The 12717-nt window shown below is 40.4% G+C and overlaps 1 protein-coding gene across 4 annotated transcripts in view; it reads left to right on the top strand.

Moving 5' to 3' along the window:
• The window catches only part of HPSE (heparanase), a 41523-nt gene that overhangs the window by 16231 nt on the left and 12575 nt on the right, over window positions 1–12717 (top strand). For 2 of the 4 annotated variants that reach the window (XM_003265839.3, XM_003265838.3), the window contains 6 exons: window positions 4837–5010; window positions 7205–7373; window positions 8014–8061; window positions 8599–8692; window positions 9143–9249; window positions 11795–11909. In XM_003265839.3, the coding sequence (XP_003265887.2) occupies window positions 4837–5010; window positions 7205–7373; window positions 8014–8061; window positions 8599–8692; window positions 9143–9249; window positions 11795–11909 (707 nt within the window). The remainder of the gene's footprint in view (window positions 1–4836; window positions 5011–7204; window positions 7374–8013; window positions 8062–8598; window positions 8693–9142; window positions 9250–11794; window positions 11910–12717) is intronic. The other 2 variants (XM_012499335.2, XM_003265840.3) reach the window with 2 other exon arrangements.

The following is a 12717-nucleotide window of genomic DNA, read 5'->3' as shown; positions in this document are numbered from 1 at the left end:
CTTTGTAAGATTTTACTGTATACTACCTGGAGTTCAATGTATCAGAAGGATTTCAAATTTATATACATTTTTTATGTATATGGTACAGAAAAAAAAGTGATCCATAAGAAGTCAGAAAATAGCGCATATGCTAATAGCTAATATTGTCCTCTAAAAACATTTTTTTGCATTTTTAAGAGGGGGATCTACTCTGACACTTTAATAAGTGTAATTAATTATCGACTGGAATTTGGCATAAGGCATGGCCGTTTCAGATCCCATTAAAGGAATGACATGTACTAGAGAACCACAGAAGTAAGGCCACATTTGTAATAAATCATTATAGCTCTGCTAGGAGAAGACCCGGTTGTATTAGGTAATTAATAGATTTGCTCTTAAAACACATGTCCCGGAAGATATAGGTAAGCCTTGGGGGGTCGTATTAAACATTATACTAATGTATCTTAAATTTCTAAGAAAGTTTTGCTACTTCACAGGATCTTTCTGTTACCAAAATAGTAGGTTTCCAACTTCAGGACTTGGCTTTCATAGTTCCTACATCAGGGGAAATGCCTTCCTTTGCTAACTATGCAACCTGGTTAGTTAGTGTAAGTCCAACCACCCTGTTGGCAATGCTAAAATGTACAACAAACACAGAATTTTATTTGCATTTGTAAACATTTGATTTCTGGCTCGAAATTTTCAGCTTTCATGGGCACGTCATGGAAACAGAAATCTTCTGTGTTTAGCTTGGGCACCTACTATTGTAGTGACAAATATTTCAGAAGCCAATAGGGGATTCCACACATTGTTCTGAACCTGTGGCTGACATTGGTAATGGCTGAGTGGCATGGGGACATACCACAAAGGAAGAGGTAGCAAAAGGCTGCTGAGATAAGGACATTTTCATTGCTTAGCTAGTGGCCTGCACCCTTAAAACACATGTCCCAGGCTGGGTGCTGTGGCTCACGCCTGTAATCCCAGCACTTTGAGAGGCTGAGGCGGGTGGATTACCTGAGGTCAGGAGTTCGAGACCAGCCTGGCCAACATGGTGAAACCTCATCTCTACTAAAAATACAAAAATTAGCCAGGCATGGTGGCGGGCGCCTGTAGTCCCAGCTACTCAGGAGGCTGAGGCAGGAGAATCATTTGAATCTGGGAGGCAGAAGTTGCGGTGAGCCGAGATTGCACCACTGCACTGTAGCCTGGGCAACAAAGTGAGACTCTGTCTCAAAAAAACAAAAACAAAAAACAAACAAACAAAAAACAAAACAAAAAAACAGGTGTCCCAGAAGATATAGGTAAGTTTTCTAACACAGGTCCTCTTGAATGGTGTGTTCCACTGAAGTAGAAGATGACAAAAACATTTGTCATGAGAATATAGACTCACATTTTAAACCTGTTTGAGCAGGAAAAGGAAGCAATGTTACAGATGTAATTCTGGGTGTGACTGCAGAAAGGATGATTCCCTTATTAAAGTAATCATCCTGAGTGAGCTAACTCTTTGTACTTCCTCTTCTCCTCCTGTTCCCCTCATCACCCCATTCTTCCGTTGCCTACACCCAGGCCCACACTGGATGCTGACATAGACTTACAGGGTACAGTCCAAGGGAAAGAGTCTGCCATTTCTTCCAATGTGTCATCTGGGTTATCTTCATTCCAAGGATCTTTCCACTCTTTATACAGTAAGAGATGAGAGTTTGGAGAAGGATTGGGAATAAGATAATGAATTCTAAGTTTTTAAATTGTTCTTAATATTTTGGGGAAGGAGTAGGCTAAGTGGCCCTTTTTCCTTTTTTTTTTTTTTTTTAAGAGTAGATGTGGCCAAACATGGTGGCTCATGCCTGTAATCCCAGCACTTTGGGAGGCTGAGGCAGGTGGATCACTTGAGGTCAGGAGTTCAAGACCAGCCTGGCCAACACAGTGAAACCCCGTCTTTACTAAAAATACAAAAACTAGCCGGGCTTGGTGGCGTCCACCTGTACTCCCAGCTACTCCAGAGGTGGAGGCAGGAGAATCGCTTGAACTCGGGAGGCGGAGGTTGCAGTGAGCCAAGATTGTGCCATTGCACTCCAGCCTGGGCGGCAGAACAAGACTCTGTCTCAAAAAAAAAAAAGAAAAGAAAAAGAAAAGAAAAGAAAAAAAGAATGGATTTGAACTCAGTCGTCAAGAGCATCTATTCCAGGAGATGTTACAGTTGATTATGTTATAGGGGGTGTATAACAGAATTTCAAGCTATGTAAATTCCAAACGCATTTGGAAGAATGAGGAAATGGAGGAAGGGTAAAGTATGAGTGCAAGCATTCCAGGTTTTTTGAAAATGCTATAATCTTTGTTCAGGACTAGTACAAAGTGCTGTTTAGCTGTAAGGGTTTTTTTGTGATTTACAGACAGTTTTCACATGTGTCATTTCAATCTTGGTTTTATGGCTAAGGCATGTGGTGGTGCTTGTCCCGGGACTGTAGATCCATAGCTGAGGTTCCTGTCGGGCAAAGATATTACTCCCAATCATATTATAGTCTATAAGTGGGAGAGCTGTGCCTGGAGCTCAAGTCTTATGATTTCTGATCCAGAGCACTTCCTACAACATGATTTTGCAATATAAAAGCCTATAATATGTGACTAAAGCAGGTCACTCACCCCTTGTAACAGACTCTAGTAATGGCACTGCCACCAAACGGCTGTGTGATATTGGGCAAAGACTTACCTTGTTTGAATCTCAGTTTCCTCCTAGAAAAATGAGGGTGGAGGTTAAGCATAGGCTGATGATCCCAAAGCCTCCATACTGCCCTAAACTGTGGCTCTAAGATCCAGTAGAATGCTGGGTCACAGGACTCTAGGGAGCTTTTCAAACCCAAATGTCTGTCATTCCTTGATGGTAGGCAGCAGTTTATGGAAGTGGGTGACACAGCAAATATCAAAACACCTAAAGCAGCTTGCAAGAGTTGTTTCTGCCTAGTGGTCTTTATAGTTAATATTAAATAGTTAATTTTTTTTTTTTTTTTTGAGACAGAGTCTTGCTCTGTCGCCCAGGCTGCAGTGCAGTGGCACTATTTCGGCTCACTGCAACCTCCACCTCCTGGGTTCAAGCAATTCTGTTTCAGCCTCCCAAGTAGCTGGGCCTACAGGTGCGTGCCACCACACCCAGGTAATTTTTGTATTTTTAGTAGAGACAGGGTTTCACCATATTGGGCAGGCTGGTCTCGAACTCTTGACCTCAAGTGATCCACCTGCCTCAACCTCCCAAAGTGCTGGGATTACAGGCATGAGCCACCACACCCAGTTTAAATAGTTAATATTTAATATTATTCCATAGTTATTCAAGTAACTCAAGCCAAAGACTTAGAAACAAAACAAAAAGCCACTTTTAAGGAGAAAGGGTGTAAGTTTGCCAGATAGATAGAGATCTTTCTTTTTTAACTACAAGAGTTCAGGAATGAATTACTCTTTAACAAATGACTGTAGATATACATGAAAATTGGAAGGACTTATTATGCATATGGTAATCAATTTAAAGACAACACTTAAAATTATATTGTTGCCACTCTCAAAAAGTGGTAATAGAACAGCTAATGGTTTAAAAAGCAGAGTACAGAAGTTCCCAAACTTATGGCACCTTAATATCGCAGAAAATTTTTTTACAGCATGCCTAGGCCACAAAAAATACCTGTATTTTGATTATTAAATTGTAAGGTCTACACAACCTAATAGTAATAGGTCCAATAGTAATGTTGTCCAATAGATGTTGATGTTTTTTCCTTGCAAACTTAAAAGTTCCTACAGTGCCTCTGTAAATAGCACTGCCTGGTTAGAGTTGAATTTCAGATAAATGATTTTTTTTCATGTTAATTATTTTTCTTTTCTTTACTTTTTTTTTTTTTTTTTTTTGAGACAGGGTCTAATTCTGTTGCTCAGGCTGGAGTGCAATGGCATGATCATGGCTCACTGCAGCCTTGACCTCCCTGGGCTCAGGTGATCCTCCCACCTCAGCCTCCCAAGTAGCTAGCTGGGACTACAGGTGCTTACCATCATGCCCGGCTAATTCTTGTGTTTTTTGTAGAGATGTGGTTTTGCCATGTTGCCCAGGCTGGTCTTGAACTCCTGGGCTCAAGTGATCCGCTCGCCTCGGCCTCCCAAAGTGCTAGGATGACAGGCATGAGCCACTGCACCTGGCCCCTGTGCTAAGTATTTCTTAATGGTTACATAGGACATACACTAAAAATTATTCATTGCTTATCTGAAGTCCAAGTTTAACTAGGCACCCTGCACTTTTAGTTGCTAAATCTTGCAGCTGTACCCATGCATTCACTGGTGCTCCCCAGCTTGCCTTGCACAGAGTTCGGAAACCACAGTCCTATAACTCTAGGCCAATTTTTTAATGTAAAATTTGATTCATTTTAAATTAATAAATCATATACAAGGATTTTTTTAAAAATTGTTTTAAATATAATTAAAATTATCAAAATATTTTTTAACTGAACTTGTGACTAGAGATATTTAGATTATGAAGAGTGGGGTTTATGCTAATTAATGACAGTCTGGCTGTGCATGTGGAGCACTGAGCTATAAATTGTGGCTTCCCCAATTCTCCTGATGTCACTTGAACAAAACCTAAGTGTCAGACCAGAGCTTCTGGTATCTTCCACGGGATTTCATTCAACAGCTGGAGCAAATGAAGTCAGATTTTTTTTTTAATTTGTCCAATTTTGTTGTCTCGTAAACATAATTATAATAATTTATTAGATCTAGAATTTCTTCAGTTTAACAACAGAAATAGTTATTCATTATGAAAAGCGAATCTGGAGGCCTTCATTGTGGTGCCAATCTAACCATTAAATTGTGACATTTTTCTTTTAGGAAGCTCTGTAGATGTGCTATACACTTTTGCAAATTGCTCAGGACTGGACCTGATCTTTGGCCTAAATGCGTTATTAAGAACAGCAGATTTGCAGTGGAACAGTTCTAATGCTCAGTTGCTCCTGGGCTACTGCTCTTCCAAGATGTATAACATTTCTTGGGAACTAGGCAATGGTGAGTACCCCAGGGAACAATTCATTAATAAGGAGATTCCCCACTAGCATTATTTCTTTTTTTTTTTTTTTTTTTTTTTTTTTTTTTGAGACAGAGTCTCGCACTGCCGCCCAGGCTGGAGTGCAGTGGTGCAATCTTGGCTCACTTCAAGCTCTGCCTCCCAGATTCACGCTATCCTCCTGCCTCAGCCTCCCAAGTAGGTGGGACTACAGGCACCCGCCACTGCACCCAGCTAATTTTTTTTTTTTTTTTTTTTTTTTGTATTTTTAGTAGAGACAGGGTTTCACCGTGTTAGCCAGGATGGTCTTGTTCTCCTGACCTCGTGATCTGCCCGCCTCGGCCTCCCAAAGTGCTGGGATTACAGGCATGAGCCGCCAGGCCGGGTTAGCATTATTTCTTATGACACTTTTTTTTTTTTTTTGAGATGGAGTCTCGCTCTGTCGCCCAGGCTGGAGTGCAGTGGCGCCATCTCTGCTCACTGCAAGCTCCACCTCCCGGATTCACGCCATTCTCCTGCCTCAGCCTCCCGAGTAGCTGGGACTACAGGCGCCCCCACCACGCCCGGCTAATTTTTTTGTATTTTTAGTAGAGACGGGGTTTCACCGTGTTAGCCAGGATGGTCTCGATCTCCCGACCCCATGATCCGCCCGCCTCGGTGTCCCAAAGTGGTGGGATTACAGGCGTGAGCCACTGCGCCTGGCCAACACTCTTTTTAATATTAGCAAATATACTTCTGCCTGGGCACATTCTTGCAAGTGCTCAACAATGCAGCTTTTTGAAGTGCATGTGGCAGAAACTCTTACTGTATTTATTCCAGAACCTATTATTGCTAATCCCAGTTTATGTTACATTTGAAGTGAGAACCAGTTGGAGCCAGCAACGTTCCCAGCTCCAAAGTTCCCTTGAGATTTTCAGAATCACTTAACCCTATTCTTTGACAAGCTGGACTCAGCGAAACTGAGAAGTCAGCAGTTTCTTTTATTCATCCCTTCCTTTCTCGGTTTCTCAAATGTGTCAGTTAATCTCAGTAACCCCATTGCAACCTTCATTACCTGCCCAAGCGGTCTAGAACTTGCCAGTATAGAATCCTACATGGGTCAAGCTTCTGACTGTCTCCTTCTTCACTCTTTTTTTCCAAAGAACTTGTAAATTTTAACTATAAGTATTCATGATTTGCCACATTTATTCAAAACATAGAGTGCTTTTTCCACATATCAACCAATGGAAATGAGGATTAAATGGGAAATGAAATGTAGTAATAGGATGAGCACAAGTCTTCTTCCTGCTCAAACTTTTTTTTTTTTTTCAAACAAGATCTTGCTCTGTTACCCAGGCTGGAGTGCAGTGGCGTGTTCATAGCTCACTGTAACCTCCAACTCCTGGGCTCATGCATTCTCTCACACCTCAGCCCCCTGATTAGCTAGGACTACACTATGCCTAGCCAATTTTTTTTTCTTTTGTCTAGTTGTGTTGCCCAGGCTGGTCTCGATCTCCTGGCCTCAAATAATCCTCCTGCGTCCGCCTCCTAAAGTGCTGGGATTATAGGCATGAGCCACTGTGCCCAGTGTCAAACCTTTTTTCCAAAGTAATGAAGTTACTAGATATGGAATATAGTGTGGTTCCCAGATATCCATATCCATTGGTTTATTACCCTAATTATTAACTTCAAATTGTTTAATAGCCCCTCATATCTCAGTTATACAGTTAAAATTTTTGTTTTGTTTTTCTGGAGTATCTTATTTATAACTATGAGTTTTACTTTACTTATTTATTTTACTTTTTGAGACAGACGCTTGCTCTGTCACTCAGCCTGGAGTGCAGTTGCGTGATCATGGCTCACTACAGCCTCGACCTTCTGGGCTCAAGTAATCCTCTCCCTCAGCCTCCCAAGCTGAGACTACAGGCATGCACCACCACGTCTAGCTAATTTTTTTGTGTTTTTTTCCCCTCATGGAACTATGTTACCCAGAGTGGTCTCAGACTCCTGGCTTCAGAGGATCCTCCCATCTCAGCCTCCCAAAATGCTGGGATTACAGTCATGAGCCATAGCGCCAGACCTGGTTTTACTTTTCTTGACTTTGAATTACAAGTTTTTGTAATTCGGAAAATGTTCTGTTGCTTTTATATACTGCTGTATGTTTGCTTTTAAATACAACATTTCTCGATATATATTTTGAGAATTGCTGTCTTTCAGAACCTAACAGTTTCCTTAAGAAGGCTGATATTTTCATCAATGGGTCGCAGTTAGGAGAAGATTTTATTCAATTGCATAAACTTCTAAGAAAGTCCACCTTCAAAAATGCAAAACTCTATGGTCCTGATGTTGGTCAGCCTCGAAGAAAGACGGCTAAGATGCTGAAGAGGTAGGAACTAGAGGATGCAGAATCATTTTACTTTTCTTCTTTTTCCTTTTGAGACAGTCTCACTCTGTCACCCAGACTGGAGTGCAGTGGTACAATCATGGCTCACTGCAACTTCGACCTCCCAGGCTCAAGCAATCCTCCCATCTCAGTCCCACAAATAGCTGGGACTACAGGTGCATACCATCACACCTGGCTACTTTAAAAAAATTTTTTTGTAAAGATGGGGTCTCCCTGTGTTGCCCAGGCTGGTCTCTTGAATTCCTGTGCTCAAGCCATCCTCCCACCTCAGCCTCCCAGAGTGCCAGGATTACAGGCATGAGCCACCACACCCAGCCACCACTTTTCTTAAAAAAAAAAAAAATTCTCTCTGGTAGACAATCCTCAATAGTCCACGTGTTATTAAACAATCTGCTGCCTGAATACATGATTTACCAAAAAAAGAAATTTTGACGGGTTCAGAATATCAAGGGATCTGAGGCAAATGGCACCTATGATAAAATTTGCTATCAAAATTAGGAAGTTTGTGTTTACCTGATCCTAAAGCAGTAACCAGCCCATTTCTAGGGAATAAAACTCTCATGCATATATTGTGCATATATATGTATTATATGACTGAGTGATAATAAAATTTTTTTTCTAGCTTCCTGAAGGCTGGTGGAGAAGTGATTGATTCAGTTACATGGCATCAGTAAGTATGTCTCCTATTCTTAATACAAGGAAAGTAAGGCTAGCTTTATTTATTACCTAGTATTCAAAAAGTTAGTTCCATTTAACTGCCAATTGACTGCAGTTCAAATAAGAAACAAATAGTGTCTCAAGTAGCATGGTACTCCAATATTAATATTAATAAAACAAAAATTTTAAGTTATTTTAAATAATGTTGTGGTTTCTATAAAGATCACTTTATACAGAAGAACAGTGCCAATTAACCCATGGAACATATAAGTAGCTAAAACCAATTGCTTGCCAAAGAACCAGTAACCCAAGAGTACATGTACTTGCCACGGTGTTTTTTCAAGACAGAGTAACTGATTTCTAGTTACTTGCATAGAATGCACTCCTCCTCATAACTCCCTTCCATCTGGTCTTTCCCTAGTAGAACTTCTACCTTTCTTTAGTAACAGGTGAGTGGGAGAGGTAAGAAGAAGAATAAGGTCAGCAATTAACCTAAAAGCAGAAAGAAAAGTTTGTTATTTTTTTTCTGAATATTTTCTGTATAATTTAGCTACTATTTGAATGGACGAACTGCTACCAAAGAAGATTTTCTAAACCCTGGTGTATTGGACATTTTTATTTCATCTGTGCAAAAAGTTTTCCAGGTAATAGTCTTTTTAAACTTTTTAATGTAAAACCAGAATCCTTATTTTATAGTCTAGCTAGTTCTAAATTCTATAGGTATGTCTATTTGCATGTTTTTCTAATTTTAGAGAACAAGCACTGTGACTTATCCCCTGTTAGTTTCCCCCTTAGCATTGGGTCTTACCCCATGTATGTGATTAGAAATTTGAAATATTTCCAATAGCCTTTAGTAGAATTAACTCACATAAATGATAAGAATGGGTTGGTTCACTTCATATTCCTTCCACAGCCTACTATTTCAATAAAAGAAAGTTTCCCAAGACCTAAATGACTATGAACATATTTTATAACTATATAGGAGGGGTGAGTCTAGGAATACAAAGTTTTGAATGCTATTAATTTTCAACACCACAGCTGAAACCACAGGTCAGCTTTTTTGCAATTACCACGGATACTTTTCTGTTCTGTAGGTGGTTGAGAGCACCAGGCCTGGCAAGAAGGTCTGGTTAGGAGAAACAAGCTCTGCATATGGAGGCGGAGCACCCTTGCTATCCGACACCTTTGCAGCTGGCTTTATGTGAGTGAAGCAGCGCTGGCCTTGGGGGTCAGAGTGCACCTCTTCTCCATCCTTCTATTCTGCTGAAATAGCTCCCCAGCCAAAAAGCAGATCAAAGACGGTTTCAGTGGCTGAGCCCCAAAATTCATGCCAGATTTTGCAAGAAAATGATTTACTAAAGCTTGAGGGACATCTTTAACAAGGGTCCCAAATTAATCACTATAAGGATGAATTGTTTTAGAAATTTTGTCCTTTACTTATGGCCCATAAATATGTCAAGTAGTCCTTACTTTAAAGAAGTACATTGTAAAAGAATGCATATAGCCGGATATGGTAGTTCCTTGTAATCCTAACACTTTGGGAGGCCAAGGTGGGAGGATTGCTTGAGCCCAGGAGTTTGAGGCTGCACTGAGTTATGATGGTGCCACTGCACTCTAGCCTGGGCAACAGAGTGAGACTCTGTCTTTTTTTTCCCCCTCTGTCATCCAGGCTGGAGGGCAGTGGAACGATCTCACCTCACTGTAACCTCTGCCTCCCGGGTTCAAGCGATTCTCCTGCCTCAGCATCCTGAGTAGCTGGGACTACAGGAGTATCACTGCACTGGACTAATTTTTGTATTTTTAGTAGAGACGGGGTTTTGACATGTTGCCCAGGGTGGTCTGAAACCCGTGAGCTCAAGTGATCTGCCCACCTCAGCCTTCCAAAGTGCTGGGATTACAGACATGAGCCACCACACCCGGCCAAACTCTTGTCTCTTAAAAAAAAAAATGCAAGTTAGAGCATATTACAGCTTTGTCTCTCAGGAGGATACTTAGTGTATGTAGCTATAATTCATAGATTCCCAAGAAGTTTAGAGCCTAAAGTATGAGGTCCCACCAGAGGGGCTATTATTGAATTTAAAGATTTGTTATATCATCTCATTGTCCAACACCACAAACTTGATTGCTTTAAAATACTGGTTTAGTTACATTTAGTAACTCTATTAGTGCTTTTAATCTATAGTGCTATATCGTCACATTGAGATTTTTTTTCTTTTCTCTGTCTTCTTTCTTTTTTCTCTCATCCTCATTCTTAAAACCCTAGAATATATCACAAATCCTTTATGCCCATGGAAGCATGAGGAATAAAGAATGGAGATGTTTGTTTTGCCGTTAACTAAAGATCTGGGGTGTTGGGGAGAAGGGGGATAGAGAAGGAGAAGTGGAAAAAGGTGTCCATAATAGCTTAGGTGCAATTCTGCTTGTTTTACATTTTACCCCTGCTGACTGCTACTTTTTCTTCAGCCCTAACACATTGTTTGTGCAGGGACCTCATAGGACCAGGAATTGTCTATAAAGGTGGGAATTTGTCTACCCTGCTTTGTGGAAGTTGTCTCACCCTGAAAGGGATACCTCTAGCATGGTAATAGTCTTCTAGGATTTGTTATCATATGGAAAGATGTAAAGGGAGGGATTCTGCTGCTGCTGCTGCTGCTGCATGCAGTCGCCATTTCATTTAAATGACTTATTTATAATTGATGACACTTTTCTGGCTTCCTGTTAATTCCTCCCTCAAAGATCAATAAATCAGAACCGGGCATGGTGGCATGCATCTGTGGTCCTGTAACCGCCCAACGGGTTCACCTTGCCCACTGTCCAGATAGAGCCAATTATCAAGACAGGGGAATTGCAATGGAGAAAGAGTAATTTATGCAGAGCCAGCTGTGCAGGAGACCAGAGTATTATTATTACTCAAATCAGTCTCCTTGAGCATTTGAGGATCAGAGTTTTTAAAGATAATTTGGCTGGTAGGGGCTTAGGAAGTGGAGAGTGCTGATTGGTCAGGCTGGAGATGGAATCATAGGGAGTGGAAGTGAGGTTTTCTTGCTGTCTTCTGTTCCTGGATGGGATGGCAGAACTGGTTGGGCCAGATTACCGGTCTGAGTGGTCTCAACTGATCCATCCGGTTCAGGGTCTGCAAGATATCTCAAGCACTGATCTTAGGTTTTACAACAGTGATGTTATCCCCAGGAACAATTTGGGGAGGTTCAGACCCTTGGAGCCAGAGGCTGCATTATTCCTAAACCATAATCTCTAATGTTGTAGCTAATTTGTTAGTCCTGCAAAGGTAGACTGGTCCCCAGGCAAGAAGGGGGTCTTTTCAGAAAAGGGCTATTATCAATTTTGTTTCAGAGTCAAATCGTGAACTGAATTTCTTCCCAAAGTTAGTTCAGCCTACACCCAGAATGAAGAAGGACAGCTTAAAGGTTAGAAGCAAGATGGAGTCAATTAGGTCTGATCTCTTTCACTGTTATAATTTCCTCAGTTATAATTTTTGCAAAGGCGGTTTCAGTCCCAGCTACTTGGGAGGCTGAGACAGGAGGATTAATGGAGCCCAGGAGTTTGAGGTTGCAGAGAGCTATGATCACGCCACTGCACTCCAGCCTGGGCAACAGAGTGAGACCCTGTCTCTAAATAAATAAATAAATAAATAAATAAATAAATAAATAAAATCAAGATGGTATGCAATTAGAATTGAGCGATTTTGTTTCCAAACCTCAAGAAAGCTTGGTCTCGCTCTGTCCCAGGTGGCTGGATAAATTGGGCCTGTCAGCCCGAATGGGAATAGAAGTGGTGATGAGGCAAGTATTCTTTGGAGCAGGAAACTACCATTTAGTGGATGAAAACTTCGATCCTTTACCCGTAAGTGACCATTATTTTCCTAATTCTAGTAGAGTAAAGTCAACTCAGGACCCTTGGTGTTAACCTCCTATGAATAGTCAATCCTCTCAGTAACTAGCCAAATCATGAGATGATGAATTAGAAGGAGCCTTAGATATCATCCAATCTTTTTTGTGTGTGTTTGAAGAGAAGAAATCAAGAGCTAGGAATAACTTTTTAAATGTAAGCCATTTGCAGTATAGTGTGGATTTTGTTTAAAAGGGGATAATTTGAAATTTTATGACTCATTATACAAGACAAAATAAGTTGGATTTTTAAATGTTTTATAAAGTAAATCAAAGTTATAACTGCCTACAGTACGCAAAGCTTCAAAACATTTTTTATGTTATGAAATTGTAATTTATTTAACCTTAAAATGAGCCAGTACCATGTATTTGCTTAAAAATCTCATGCTAAGAATTTGCTTTACTATTTTGTTAATAATCTTCAAGATATTTATGAATAAATTCTCATTTCTAATCCTTCCTCCAACTGCTTCTGGTGCTAAATCAGGAAATATTTCTTCCCAAAAAGCCTCGTGGAAGATCTGTATATCTAAATATATGTCAGGTATAATACAGATGTAGGCCTGAGAAGCATGACCTTGATTTTTATAGTCTAAAGTGTCATTTGCAGATATCTATTTTCTAAGAATAATTCCTAAAAGAATTATTTGAATGTTGTAGGAAAGCTAAGAAATTTTGCAAAGAGCATATGTGAAAATATAAGCTAGGCTTTTGTGGTTTGTGGATAAACTTCCCAACAAAACTGCTTTTTATCTATAGTGGTC

Source organism: Nomascus leucogenys, chromosome 9 (assembly GCF_006542625.1).
Source record: "Nomascus leucogenys isolate Asia chromosome 9, Asia_NLE_v1, whole genome shotgun sequence".
NCBI classification, from domain to species: Eukaryota; Metazoa; Chordata; class Mammalia; order Primates; family Hylobatidae; genus Nomascus; species Nomascus leucogenys.
Note: the sequence above shows the minus strand (reverse complement) of the source record. Positions and strands in the feature narration are given on the sequence as shown.